The 14,377-nt window shown below is 37.5% G+C and overlaps 1 protein-coding gene across 5 annotated transcripts in view; it reads left to right on the top strand.

The window, feature by feature from the left end:
• KCNIP4 (potassium voltage-gated channel interacting protein 4) overlaps positions 1-14,018 on the top strand; it is a 1,204,862-nt gene extending 1,190,844 nt beyond the window's left edge. For all 5 annotated transcript variants that reach the window (XM_032271879.1, XM_032271867.1, XM_032271873.1 and 2 more), the window contains 4 exons: positions 8,018-8,125; positions 9,948-10,052; positions 10,665-10,727; positions 12,579-14,018. In XM_032271879.1, the coding sequence (XP_032127770.1) occupies positions 8,018-8,125; positions 9,948-10,052; positions 10,665-10,727; positions 12,579-12,626 (324 nt within the window). In that variant the 3' untranslated portion in view covers positions 12,627-14,018. The remainder of the gene's footprint in view (positions 1-8,017; positions 8,126-9,947; positions 10,053-10,664; positions 10,728-12,578) is intronic.
• Positions 14,019-14,377: the final 359 nt, after the last annotated feature.

The raw sequence follows: 14,377 nt of genomic DNA, 5'->3' as shown, positions 1-14,377 counted from the left end.
CACATATATATATATACACACACACATATGTATATATTTGGAAGATGCATTTATTTCTGAAAGTGGGGAAGGGTGCATCTTAAATATGAGCAGAAATTTTGATTAGAGTCCTGATAAATGGAAACAGAGGATGAATGGGGCAAGCAAGGAAATGGTACCTGCACAGAAGGGGCTGTAGCAGAGAAGCCGGCCCAGCGGAATTGATGGACTAAGTCTAATTGCTGGACTAAGTCTCCTTAAGAGAATGAAGGCTTGGGATGGAATGGGAAGCAACAGAGAGCAGGGCAAAGGCTGGACAGAGTGTATCAGTCCTGGGAACCAAGGGAAAACGAGTAAATCATCAGGAAGATAGAATATACAATTGGAGAGCCAAGAGGGAAGGCTGGGGAAGGAGACAGGCCAGATCCTGACATGTCTTAGGCAGGATGCTAGGGAGATTGGACTATCTTGTAGGAGGTGAGGAGTCTTTGCAGAATTTTTGGCAGGGATGTTAATTTATCAGAGCTATGTTCCTGGCAACATGGAGTGCAATTAGCAGCTGAGTATTCCAAGAGTCCAGACAGGAGCTGATGAAAGCCTGAACTGCTGTAAAGGTACTAGAGGTGAAGAATGAAAGAAATTAAAACAGAATTGGTAGAATTTATTTCAACAGAACTGTCATGTATAAAGAAAAGTTCATATGGGCACAGGCAGCTATCTGGGTGCAAGGGCTTTGTGGAGTCAAGATGAAAAAGAAGGGTGCAGCCTCCTGTGATGTCATCCAGCCAGTCGCTACAGGGGCAGGATGAACAGGGGCAGCCAAGAGCCTCCTCACACATACTCCGTGCTCATGCAGATTGGGTACCACAATTAAAAAGATTCTGGGCCCAGAAATCCCAAAGGGCCATCTCCCAAACTTAAGTGAGAAATATCACTGAGAAGATAAAAATAAAAGCTGAAAGTGGAGAAGGAATGAGCTAAGGTGAAGGAGTAGACTTAGTCAAGATGAAGCAGGCATGTTATCCTGGGTGTAGAACCAGCAGTTAGTGGAGGGAGAGGAGATGGTTGGGGGAAGAGCATCCTGGGTACCAGTCTTCATAATGTTTCTTTTGCTAATGGCAGCTTAGGTCACTCCATGATAGTAACTTTGATCATTTCATGATAATGTCATATTTGTGTTTACTTCACTTTATGTACAAATTTAATTCCAGCACAGTCTTAATTTAGCTATAATACAGAAATCAAAAGTTTGACCTAATATAGTTCACCTAATATAAACTTTTATAGTTGGATTCCAGAGGATGAGTAAGGCAAAAACTATTAGTGATTCCATTACTTGAAATTACTTACGTAGCAGTAATATACCACCAATTTCCTAGGGCATATTGTATCCAATTTTACATGTAAATTTAGTCTGGTGTTAATGATATGGAACCATGCATAACATTGCTTTTATAATATTTATGTAAAATACCAGTAATTGCAGTGAATGTTGATTATAATTTGGGAAATTAGTTGTAATGGTTATATATTACGGGCATGTTGGTAAAATGCCTTTCCTTTTAAAGGAAGACTAATGGCTAAATTAATAAAGTTTGAAAGAAAGTCAAATTTAAAACTAGGCTGTTTCAGTTACTTTTCTAAATTGATTAGCTACCTGGGAAATCTCTAGAAAACAGGCATGGTTAGGGAATGAACACATTTTGAATAGCAATTGCATACTGAGAGGTGCAGTACAGAGTGCGTCTGATTCTATGATAAAGGGTAATGGAAGTTTTCCACTTAATTTGCTTAAACCTAAAAGGCAGAATAAATATGATAGGAGGGGCCCTGAATTTGATAACGACGGATCTAATCTCCATTTTGCCACCCAGTGGCTCTGAGACCCTGGGCTGAGTACTTAATCCTCGTGACCTCATTGTTCATATCTCCAAAACATCAGCAACCAAAGCTACTTCATAAGATAGTATAAGAATGAAAAGGGGAAAATGTCAGTAAAGGGCTTGGCTCTGTGCCTGGCAGCAAATATGTGCTCAGTGTTTATTAGATATTAACTATAGCAGTTATCAGCTGGGGGATTTTTCTAACAAAGCAAATTAATGACAACATTGGTCATCTCATTACCCATTAAGGTAACTACATGCAAATGCATCATTCTAAGCCATAGCAGTCTTTGATTGGCAGGTGGGGAGTCAAGAGGACTAACGTCCCTGGCATAGTGGCCAGCACTGAGGCACTCAATAAAGGTTTGGCAGATGAACAGAGTCCACAGCTGAACAAGTCCAGGTTATTATAGTCAAATCTCTATGCCTTTTCCCTTCTTTTGCCTTGATAATAAGAGAATGGAAACCAGAATTTGGTACAGACCTTCCCACCCCTTTATCATTTTTTGTACATTAGGAAACAGATATAACCTCCTTTCATATTTACAAGTAAAGTAATTGTGCAAAGTCCTCTTTAAGAGTTGTTGTTAAGTTTGCCACTTCCTACTTGAGAAACTTCAATTACCACTCAGAAAAGCATGGAGCAAAAATCTTATAGCCACATTAAGTTTCTTATGTTTCTTTTGTACAAAATAAGATAGTGATTCCTGTTTTGAATAACTCTTTACTGATATCATCCCACAAGACAACAAGGGAGAGGTGCTTAAAGTCCACAGCTATCTTTTAATGTAAATTGTTTCAGGATATATAGTATTTAAGATGTGAATTAGATGTCAGCATGTGAATTAGGATACTTTTGTTCACAAGTATTAGAAAATGATACACTAAGTGAGAAAAAAAATATATGATAATTTCATTGGCTCACAGGAACAAAAAGCCCAGAGATAGGGCTGGCTGCAACCTAAGCATGGGACCTTTTAGGGCTGCAAGAGGCCACAGCCCCTGGGCTTCATGACTCATTGCTCCTGTTGAGCAAGGAAGGAAGCACATGTCTGTCCTACCGTTCCTAGCAAGAGCCTGAGTCTGGGGAGTCATTCTTAGACTTGGACTAGGTTTAGTCAAATGCCAACCGCAGATCCAGTTGTCTGGCCAAAGGGATAAAATGTGCTTCCTGACTTTGCCCAGGTCATGGCTCTATCACTAGACCCAGAGACAGAGAGTGAGCTCTCACAGAACATCATGGAGCACCAAATGAAAATTTGGGACCTATTAGGTAGGCCAACAAGTCCACGCTTGACTTAAAAGTGCTATCTCTAACTCTCATTGTTACTTTGCTGTTCTGTGTGGTGGTGAGGTCAACGCCAGTCATGATCGCTGTAGGCCAGAGGTTCTCAAAGTGTGATCCCTGGAAGCAGTATAGGCTTCCTCTTGGAACATGTTAAACAAGTAAATTTTGGGGCCCCAATCCAACCTAATGAATCATAATTCTTGAGGTGGGGCCCAGAAATCTGTGTGTTAGCAAGCTCTCCAGGTGATTCTGTTGCATATTATGAGAACAAATACTCTAAGAATGCTTTCAAAGACCCTGTAGGCAGCTCCCCTTCCAATTAATGACATAACTACAAATTTGCGAATTAACAAAATATATATATATATATATATATATATATGGTCTACATTGATAACCATCAACCTCATCTAGCCTTTTAAAACTGCTCAGCAATCTTCTTGAATAAGGCTCTATGTTCTGCAATAAATATTTTATACCTTCTGAAAAAGCCAAGGTTTTGTTTTTTGTTTGAGACAGAATCTTGCTCTGTTGACCAGGCTGGAGCACAGTGGTGCAATCATAGTTCACTGCAGCCTCAACCTCCTGGGCTAAAGCAATTCCCATCTAAGCCTCCCAAATAGCCGGGACAATTATGTGCACCACCATGCCCAGGTAATTTGTTGTTAATTGGATCTGGCCATGTTGTCCAGGCTGCTCTCAAACTCCTGGGCTCAAACAACCCTTCCATCTCTGCCACACAAAGTGTTGGGATTACAGGCATGAGCCGTCATGCCCACCTGCTGGTTGTGCAAGGTGTATACTCACCACCTCCAAGGCCTGTCATTACCTTTTCATTACACTGCATTATATATCATCAATAAATAATTATCTAAAATATGGCAGGGAAATAATTGGAGGAAAGTCTGCCCTTCTCTAATTTGCACATCACTTTATTGCCTAGTAGCAGAGCCTCCTCCTCTCTCCTCAAACTTCCAATTCTTACTTCTTCTACCAGGTTCTTCACTCCCAAGCAGCTGACACTTGCTAAAGCTATTAAACAAAAACACAGTCATCTTTCCACTGTAAAGCAGCTACTGGCATCCACACCATGTCCTCCTGCATCAACTTCATTCTCAGATTGGCCCATCTACCTGTGTTCTGGATCCTCCACAACTTCTCAGGAGCATCAGCCTATTTCGGACTCTTATTCTTTTTAGATTCTTCCGTTCAGTTTTCAAAGTGCTCCTCATTAAAAATCACTCTTCGCCCCTTCTACTCCACTGGACCTTTCCCTATTACTCGCTGGTGACCTCCATGTTGCTGGTCCAATGAACATTTTTCCATCCTCAGCAGCAAAATGAACAAGCCTTTCCTAGGGAAATTCTCAGTTCTCCTGACTCCCTTCTTTAGTAACTACTTTTCAAGATGCTTTGCCAGCTTCTCTTCTCTATGCCTGCCAATATTGGAATTCTTTGTGGCCTTCCCTGGAATCTTCTTTTTCTCTTACTTGACATTCTACACTGAATGCCAATGGGAAGTAGACTAAGTACGGTGATCGGTGATCCAGTTGCCACAGCACCATATGTTGAGACTGTCCTTGCCATAGTTATTGAATGGTCTTGGCACCATCATTGAAGAATCAACTGGCCACAGACAGCTGGGTTTATATCTAGACTCAATTCTTTTCCACTGTTCTATACATCTGTCTTTATGCCAGTACCACACAGTTTTGATTACTGTAACTTTGTACTAAGTTTTGAAATTGGGTAGTGTGAGTCCTCCAAGTTTGTTTTTCTTTCTTAAAATTGATTGGGCTGCATTATTCAGGGCCCCTGGCAATATGAATTTAAAAATTATTTTTATTTTTGTCTTTTTCATATCTGCCAAAAGAGGCCAATGGCCATTCTTGATAAATTTGCTTAAGTGGAATGGTTGTATATTTCTTTAGCATGATAAAAGTATTATGCTTAAAAGAGAATAGAAATATTCTCAAGTTCAAGAAAAAACTGAGAATATTACCATTTTCATTAGGTAACACTGTCCTAAAGATATTAGGCTACACAATTAGAAAAAAGCAAACATTTAAAAATTAGAAAAGAGAGGTAAAATAACTCTATTGCAGCTAATATTATTGCACACATGAAAAACCCAGGAGAAAACCAATTTAAGTTGTCAGCAGATTGGCAGGGTACAAAATTGTCATACAGAAATCAACACAGCTTTCATACATACAAACAACTAATTTAGAATATATGATACAAAAAAAATCACATTCACAACAGCAACAGAAAGGTTAAAATATCTAGAATAAGAATGAGAAAAAATATAAAAGAACAATTTGGTTAAATAAACTATGATACATTTACATATACAATGGAAACTCGAAATGTTTCCGATTTATGGTTAAGTGGGAAAAAACATATAGAAATGTTAGTAAAACAAACAAATGTATCTTTTATTTGTATATGCACAGAAATTCCTTGGAAGTAAATATGACCTATTTATGCCAGTTGTCTACGGGGAAAAGGGACAGGTGGCTGGGTCCAGGGAGGGAATAAAAGTTTTTCACCAGACAGCTTTATAATTTTTAAATGTTGGACTACATGGATGTTACTTATTACAAAAAAAAAAACAACTTGAGAAATTGAAATAGAAATACAGCTATAGAATGAGGGAATGTGGAAAAGGGGAGATATAATGCAAATTCACCCAGAAGACTTTTGGATTTTCCCTCTGCTTTCATTCCTACCTAAAATTGGATTATAAACTGAATACAGCACATTGTAATGTTAACCCTGCTGTACATAACAACGAATATGAGCAGGTGCAGTGGCTCACACCTGTAATCCCAGCACTCTGGGAGGCTGAGGCGGGCGGATCACAAGGTCAGGAGTTCAAGACCATCCTGGCCAACATGGTGAAACCCCATCTCTACTAAATACACAAAAATTACTGGATGTGGTTGCAAGCACCTGTAGTCCCAGCTACTCAGGAGGCTAAGGCAGAAGAGTAGCTTGAACCTGGGAGGCAGAGGTTGCAGTATGCCGAGATCGTGCCACTGCACTCCAGCCTGGGCAACAGAGACTCTGTCTCAAAAAACAACAAAAACAAAACAACAATAACAAATCTAAATGAATTAAGTTAATCTGGCCAGTCTGGAATGCAATCAAACCAGCTTAGCCAGGATACAAAGGGAGGGTTCCATTCACTAAGAAAAACTTACATAGCCAGTGTCCTTGCCAGTGTCCTGCTTATTGTTATAAGCAGCCTTTTTTTTTTTTAAGGCTTGAATTTGTTATTATACTTTAAATTCTGAGATAAATGTGTAAAACATGCAGGTTTGTTACATAGGTATACACATGCCATGGTGGTTTGCTGCACCCCTCAACCTGTGAGCTACATTAGGTATTTCTCCTAATGCTATCCTTCCCCATGTCCATGTGTTCTCACTCTTCAACTCCCATTTATGAGTGAGAACATGCAGCATTTGGTTTTCTGTTCTTGTGTTAGTTTCCTGAGAATGATGGTTTCCAGATTCATCCACGTCCCTGCAAAGGATATAAACTCATCCTTTTTATGGCTATATAGTATTCCATGGTGTTTATGTGCCACGTTTTCTTTATCCAGTCTATCATTGGTGGGCATTTGGGTTGGTTCCAAGTCTTAGCTGTTGTAAACAGTGCCACAATAAACATATGTGTCCTTGTGTATTTATAGTAGAATGATTTATAATCCTTTGGGTATATATCCAGTAATGGGATTGCTGGGTCAAATGGTATTTCTAATTCTAGATCCTTGAGGAATCACCACTCTCTTCCACAATGGCTGAACTAATTTACACTCCCACCAACAGTGTAAAAGTGTTCCTATTTCTCCACATCCTCTCCAGCATCTGTTTTTTCCTGACTTTTTAATGATCACCATTCTAACTGATGTGAGATGGTATCTCATTGTGGTTTTGATATGCATTTTTCTGATGATCAGTGATGAGCTTTTTTTCATGTTTGTTGGCTGCACAGATGTCTTCTTTTGAGAAATGTCTGTTCATATCCTTCGCCCACTTTTTGATGGTTTTCTTGTAAATTTGTTTAAGTTCTTTGTAGATTCCGGATATTAGCCCTTTCTCAGATGGATTGCAAAAATTTTCTCCCATTCTGTAGGTTGCCTGTTCACTCTGATGATTGTTTTGCTGTGCATAAGCTCTTTAGTTAGATCCCATTTGTCAATTTCAAGCAGCTTCTTTTTAAATCCTCAGAAAATTGTGAAGAGGTAGATACTAACAATAGGTCCATTTTACAGATATAAGAATTGAGGCAAAGGGATGTTAAGTTGCCTGAAGACACAAGGCCATCCAGTGGCATAGCTGGAGAATGAATCCAGGCAATGTGTCCTCTCCAGCTCCATGCTCTTACTCACTGTCCCCATGTAAATTATAACTGGATTTCTAATTAAGGACCACAATTGTTGTATCTTTTATGGACAGCCACATTTCTTGTTAGCAAATTTTTTTCACTGAAGTGTGTTATGTGTGTACTTGTATTTTTTTTAAGACTGTACTATTAGATTCTTTTAGTAAATCATGTGCACTTGCAGTGAAAAGCCAATACCACTTATACTTAAGTTTCTTGCTGTGTGGGGATCCACTGTTACAATTTCCAGTACTACCATTGATTTAACTCAGTTTCCAATTAGAAGATAAAAACGTTAAGACTAAGGAGTGATTTATGCCCACAAAGAACTCTGAAAAATAGACAACCAGTAACACATCAATCATTTTGCTAAATAAGTGGTTCAAAATCCAGAGGGTTGTAGCCCTTGCTTCCATCATTTCTTTGCCTTTTCTTTTAGAAATGTCATGTGAAATTGTATTTTTATTTCTTTTTAGGATTTCATCAAAGGTCTTTCCATTTTGCTTCGGGGGACAGTACAAGAAAAACTCAATTGGGCATTTAATCTGTATGACATAAATAAAGATGGCTATATCACTAAAGAGGTAAGGGATGCCTCACCAACCCAGCTATAATTTGGACCATTTTCATTTCTTAATTTTAAAATATTAAACAATTGCAATTATTAATTTTTGAAAATAGTTTTCTTCAGGAAATCCAAAATATTTTATGTAGTGGAAGAAGGATGTGTAATTAAAAATCTGGAATAGAAATAGTTTATGGTGAAGCTCCAAAGTAAATATATAAACACATAAAGATTATACCCTTGTTTCCTGCCGGCATCTTAATAAATACTGTGAATGGAATAAAGACCATGGTTGGAATCAGCTAGAAAGAAAATGTATCCAAGCCATGTTTCAATATTTAGCCTGCAGCCTTTCTTTTCACCATAGCATGCGAACCATAATGAAATGCAATTTTGCAATCATGTAGATCGTGGAATGACCTGATGCCATGGTGGGGTCTCCAAATGCACTTAGAGGCATATTATCCAGGAAACAAGGCTCACAGACCAAATTGAGATACTCATATTACACAGTTTATTAATTTAAAACACAGCAAGAAGTAAAGGGAAAGGGAGAAGTTAACCACACAGGATAGGATGCAAGTGGGGTTGAAAGACCACAATCCCTGAATCCTGGGCATGCTCAGTATGCCTATGTCCCGTCTCTATCTGCCTCAAAACCCTCCCTCAGAATTGAGCTTTGAGCAAGCGGCCCTACAGACAAAAGATGCCCTGGGCCACTTGCCAATGACATGAACTTTCACTACTGTACAGACACAGGTTCAAGTGTGCCTGGCTACAAGTATAGTCTGATAAGCAATAATAATGGGTTTCATTTGCGTTTCTTGAACAGAAGACACCTGGGGCTAGAATAGGTTGACAATGGGTGCCAAATTAAGACTTCATGACTATTAAGTGTTCACATACGTAGAACATATCCTAAATAGTGTTTCTTGTATATTTTTACACCATGAATATTACCCAGGTACCTCAGGAATATTAAGTATCTCTTGTTCTTTAATTCCTTTCTATCTCTGTTTAACACATCTCAAGAATTCTGACTGTGTCTAACAAACTACTTGCTACTTAACTGTACTCAAAACATCTTAAAAGGTTTCATTTGTTTACAAATTACTTTATCATTTATAATAGAATTGAATACTCTTAAAAGTAAATATACGTTAGATCTATATTATCAACCTAATCAAGAGATCTTTCATGTGAAACAAATGTGCAACAATAAATCTAAATGTTTAAGTTAGTTATTATTTTTATTCTCATAAGAATGAAAATGGTAAGGCAAAAATTAGACTGTTTCAGATAAAAAGTTAATTAATAAAATTTCAAGGTGTTTCCCAGGGTCAAAATATTTTGACTAGTCTTCAGGTATGTCTTCAGTTAAAGCCATAGTAGAAAAAATACAACAAAAATCCTACTGATCTTTGAGACTTACCAATTAATTTCACTAATTCTAAGTGGTGTTTTTTCTCAATATATGGTGTGCATTATATTTTATTCTCAACAGATGGAAAATGATAATTAACACATAAGATATATAATGATTCAATTAAATATAGTCTACCTAAAGTCTATAGAAATCCAAACATTAAACCAGCATATTCTTTTCCTATGTTAAATACATGGAAATTTGCATCATTTTGAAACCAAGAGATCAGATTTAATTCTTACATTCTGATTCTTCTGCTGTTGGCTTTTCCTTTGGGACAAGAAACAGTCATCTAACAAAGAATCCAACAAACAGTCAAAAATTTAAAATTGAGTAGGAAACATCCGTCAGAGCTTCTTAGACTGGTTTCTTCATATATATGTGCAGCCTCATGCAAGTGCCTTTTACTTTTCAGGAAATGCTTGACATAATGAAAGCAATATATGACATGATGGGTAAATGTACATATCCTGTCCTCAAAGAAGATGCTCCCAGACAACATGTGGAAACATTTTTTCAGGTAGGAATGAAAACAGAAGTCAAGAGGGAATGAAAGTAGGAGGTAAAGTCCTGATGTTTGCCAAGCAGCTCGATGATTCAAAAGAAAGCAAAGGAAAATAATTTTTACTGAAACAAAACAGCATTTACCATCCTTTTAATAGCTTTAGTTTTGAATTTATAATGCTTATATAACTACACTTATTGAACATTCACTAAATCCTTGATACAACACTAAACATTTCTCATGTTTCACAAGTTTTCTCATGTTTTGTTTTTGTTCAGTTCTTACAAGAATCCTATAAATCCTCATTAATCTCATTTTACAGATGAGAAAAAAAGCTGTGAAAGTTTCAGCAAATTGCCCAAGCTCTGTCATATCTAGAAGGTAGGATTTTGCCTAGGACAGAATGACTCTAAATCTTCACCACACCATATTGAAAAGGGAACAGCCCAAAAGGGTTTGGCCCTACATTTTTATCTCTAAGAAACTACTGGTTCCTGCTGTGAAACAGTTCCTCCACGTGAAATAAGCAGCTAGGCTTTCTTTTTATCAGCTTCAGCTCATTTGGTTCAGGTGCGAGGGTATTAAGGGATAAGTCTAAATACAATTTTTTGTTTTCTTCCTGAATAGAAAATGGACAAAAATAAAGACGGGGTCGTCACCATAGATGAGTTCATTGAAAGCTGCCAAAAAGTAAGTAATTGAAGTATAAGAACTGTCACTTCAGCTATCACATCAACTAAACTGAGGATTACCAGCTAGCTACCATGGACGGCAAAACAGAAAGATCACATGCCTAAGTTTACCACTTCTACAACATGCAACATAAGGCTACCACTCTGAAAACAAGCACCAATTGACATAATCAACACTGAAGAGTGCCTACTGAGTCAGGCTATGTACGAAGCCTTGGGGATACAAAAGTTGCACATGTACTGTGTTTTTGATTCCCAAATTCCTTAGGGAGTATTCGTCATGGAGGATAAAACATATGAAATTTGAATTTCTCTTTGCCCAGACTTAGCATAACTCATATATTACCTATCATTATCGCCATAGAATTAGAATTCCTAGATAGCCAAGTATGCATCACAACAGGCCAAAATTTTATCTGACTTCTTAGGGAAAAATCACTGTTTTAGTGTTGTAGACAAGAAACTTTGGCTGAACTCAGTAACGGTCTTTAGTCACAAAAAATAAACGGTGGAAAATTTTCTCTGAAGAGAACTGCAAGTAGTAGCCTATTATCTAAGAAATCAGTGTTAGCTTACTTAGACTTATTTGACTTGATGTGTGGGTAGAACAATTAAAAATTTTTAAGGCCTGGTACAGTAGCTCACACCTGTAATCCCAGCACTTTGGGACACTGACGCAGTAAGGTAACTTAAGGCCAGGATTTTGAAACCAGCGTAGGCAACATAGCAAGACCCCAGGTCTACAAAAAAAATTTAAATTAGCTGGGCATTGTGGCATGTGCCTGAAGTCTCAGCTACTTGGGAGACTGAGGCAGGAGGATCACTTGAGCCCATTTGAGCCATGATTGTGTCGCTGTAATCTAGAACAAAGGGCAACAGGAAGAGACTCTGTCTCAAAAAAAAAAAAAAAAAAAAAAAAAATCATGAAAACAAATCTATTCTTGCTTAAGATTTTCTATTTTTAAATTGCTGTTCTTACCTTTCTGGACGTTTGCTTATTTCTCAACTTGGACTTCAATGTGGTGGTCTTCGAGAATTAATTTGGTGACATTAAGCTGCTTGATGGTGATGTTGTTACTTGGTTTCTAGCAGTGGAAGCTATTATTGGTTTAGCCACCATTTACCACTACCATAAACAGCTCAGTAAGTGCTATTCACATGCAACTGACAAGTGCTCTGTCCCCTAACTCATTTCAAAGAATATGCTCAACTGAACACAGCCACTGGGCAGTGGTTTCTGCTCCCCAATCCTTTCTCTGTAATTGAGACCATTCATTTTAAAAGGCTCCTTCAGGCCACACAGGTTTAGCCATCACTAGCAAACAGAAAGAGAGGTAATTACTGCAAACATGTTCCCTCTTAATCCGCCTCCTATGCTCCAGCACCCAATCTTCATGAACTGCTGGCTCATCTCACACACACACACACACACACACACACACTCACACTCACTCACTCACTCACTCACTCTTCCTTGTACCTGTATAAAAATCTCTGTGATTTGACCTGTGATCTATGTAGAATGCCAAAATTTTCATTGCTTTGATTTACCTTTGCGCCTCTGTAGTTTCCTTTTTGGCATTATCATTTGAGAAATATCCTCTAAATACCAAGTAAGAGTTAAAGTGGTTTAATGCCTGGTCAGTAGACTCCACAATATATAATATGGGTCCTCCTTCATAGTGATCTATGTGGAAAATAGATACGATGGTATTTACATTTGCAAACACTTAATATTTATTTGAGCTTTTGGCCTAGGTGGATGGTGGGAGGCAATACTTAAGAGCAAATGGTATACTTTCCCTTGAAGATAGGCTGAATTTAATCGCTCTATGTTTCTCCCTTACAGGATGAAAACATAATGCGCTCCATGCAGCTCTTTGAAAATGTGATTTAACTTGTCAAATAGATCCTCAATCCAACAGACAAATGTGAACGATTCTACCACACTTAAAGTTGGAGCTACCACTTTTAGCATAGATTGCTCAGCTTGACACTGAAGCCTATTATGCAAACAAGCTTTGTTTTAATATAAAGCAATCCCCAAAAGATTTGAGTTTCTCAGTTATAAATCTGCATCCTTTACATAATGCCACTGAGTTCATGGGATGTTCTAACTCATTTCATACCCTGTGAATATTCAAAAGTAACAATCTGGCATATAGTTTTATTGATTCCTTAGCCATGGGATTATTGAGGCTTTCACATATCAGTGATTTTAAAATACCAGTGTTTTTTGCTACTCATTTGTATGTACTCAGTCTTAGGATTTTGAATGGTTTTCTAATATACTGACATCTGCATTTAATTTCCAGAAATTAATTTTCATGTTTGAATGCTGTAATTCCATTTATATACCTACTTTAAGTAAACAAGATTATGACAATTAAAACACAGTTCCAGTTTCTATGGCCTTCCTGCCTTCTGTTAGAAATTAATTTATCTGGAATTTTAAAATAACATTTAACAATTAGTTTATTATCAGATAGCATATGCCTAATAAAACTTATTTTAATAAGCAATTAATTTTGCATAATATATTACAGCCAAGGCCTATATAATAATTTTGGATTTGTTCAATCTTATAGGCTGTTTTCTATTGTATCAAGTGGAAGGTCAAGAAGGCATCAAACAAAACAAGGATGTTTCCAGACGTATGCAAAGGGTCAGGATCTCTATCCGCCAGTATATAGTAATGCTTAATAACAAGTACTCCTAACAGCAAGGCCAAATCTGTCCTCTTTCCCCGACTTCCTTACAGCATGTTTATATTACAAGCCATTCAGGGACAAAGAAACCTTGACTACCCCCATTGTCTACTAGGAACCAGCAGTAAGCAAAATTCATTTGAAAGCACCAGTGATTCCATTACACTGAGAATTACTACCAAGATTTAGTAGAAAATAAAAAGTTCTCAACAACTAATCCAGATTACAGTATGATTTAGCTCATCATAAAATTCCAACAATTCAGATTATTTTTAATGATCTTAACCAAAACTATAAAGTTGCCACATTACTAAAGACACACACATCTTCCCTGTTTTGTAGAAATATCACAGAGACCAAGAGGCTACAGAAGGAGGAAATTTGCCACTGTCTTTGCAACAATAATCAGGTATCTATTCTGGTGTAGAGATAGGATGTTGAAAGCTGCCCTGCTATCACCAGTGTAGAAATTAAGAGTAGTACAATACCTGTACACTGAAATTTGCCATCGCGTGTTCGTGTAAACTCAATGTGCACATTTTGTATTTCAAAAAGAAAAAATAAAAGCAAAATAAAATGTTTATAACTCTACTGTCTATGTTATAGGTCTTTTTCAAGAAATTTTGTAATTATTAGATTTAAACAATACTTTTTCTTATAGTATTTTCTAGATCACAGATATCTCTGCATGGTGCTAAATGCAATGAAAACAGGTAAAAACAAGGCCAGCGAGCAGACAGCTGCTGTATCCAGTGATTGGAGGATGTGACAAGAGAGTAGAGACCTGTGGAAAAAGCATGCCAGATAGACTCAGGACAGACAAGTTCTGAGGGAGGAGGAGCATTTCTACATGAAGAATCCTCAGAAATTACTTGTACTCTTTCAAATTACAGTTGTGAGATTATATCTGAAATGAGAATCACAGAGTTCATTCCAGGTG

This window comes from Sapajus apella, unplaced genomic scaffold (genome assembly GCF_009761245.1).
Source record: "Sapajus apella isolate SASKATOON/1434 unplaced genomic scaffold, GSC_monkey_1.0 scaffold5, whole genome shotgun sequence".
NCBI classification, from domain to species: domain Eukaryota; kingdom Metazoa; phylum Chordata; class Mammalia; order Primates; family Cebidae; genus Sapajus; species Sapajus apella.
This window is presented reverse-complemented; position numbering and strand designations above follow the sequence as displayed.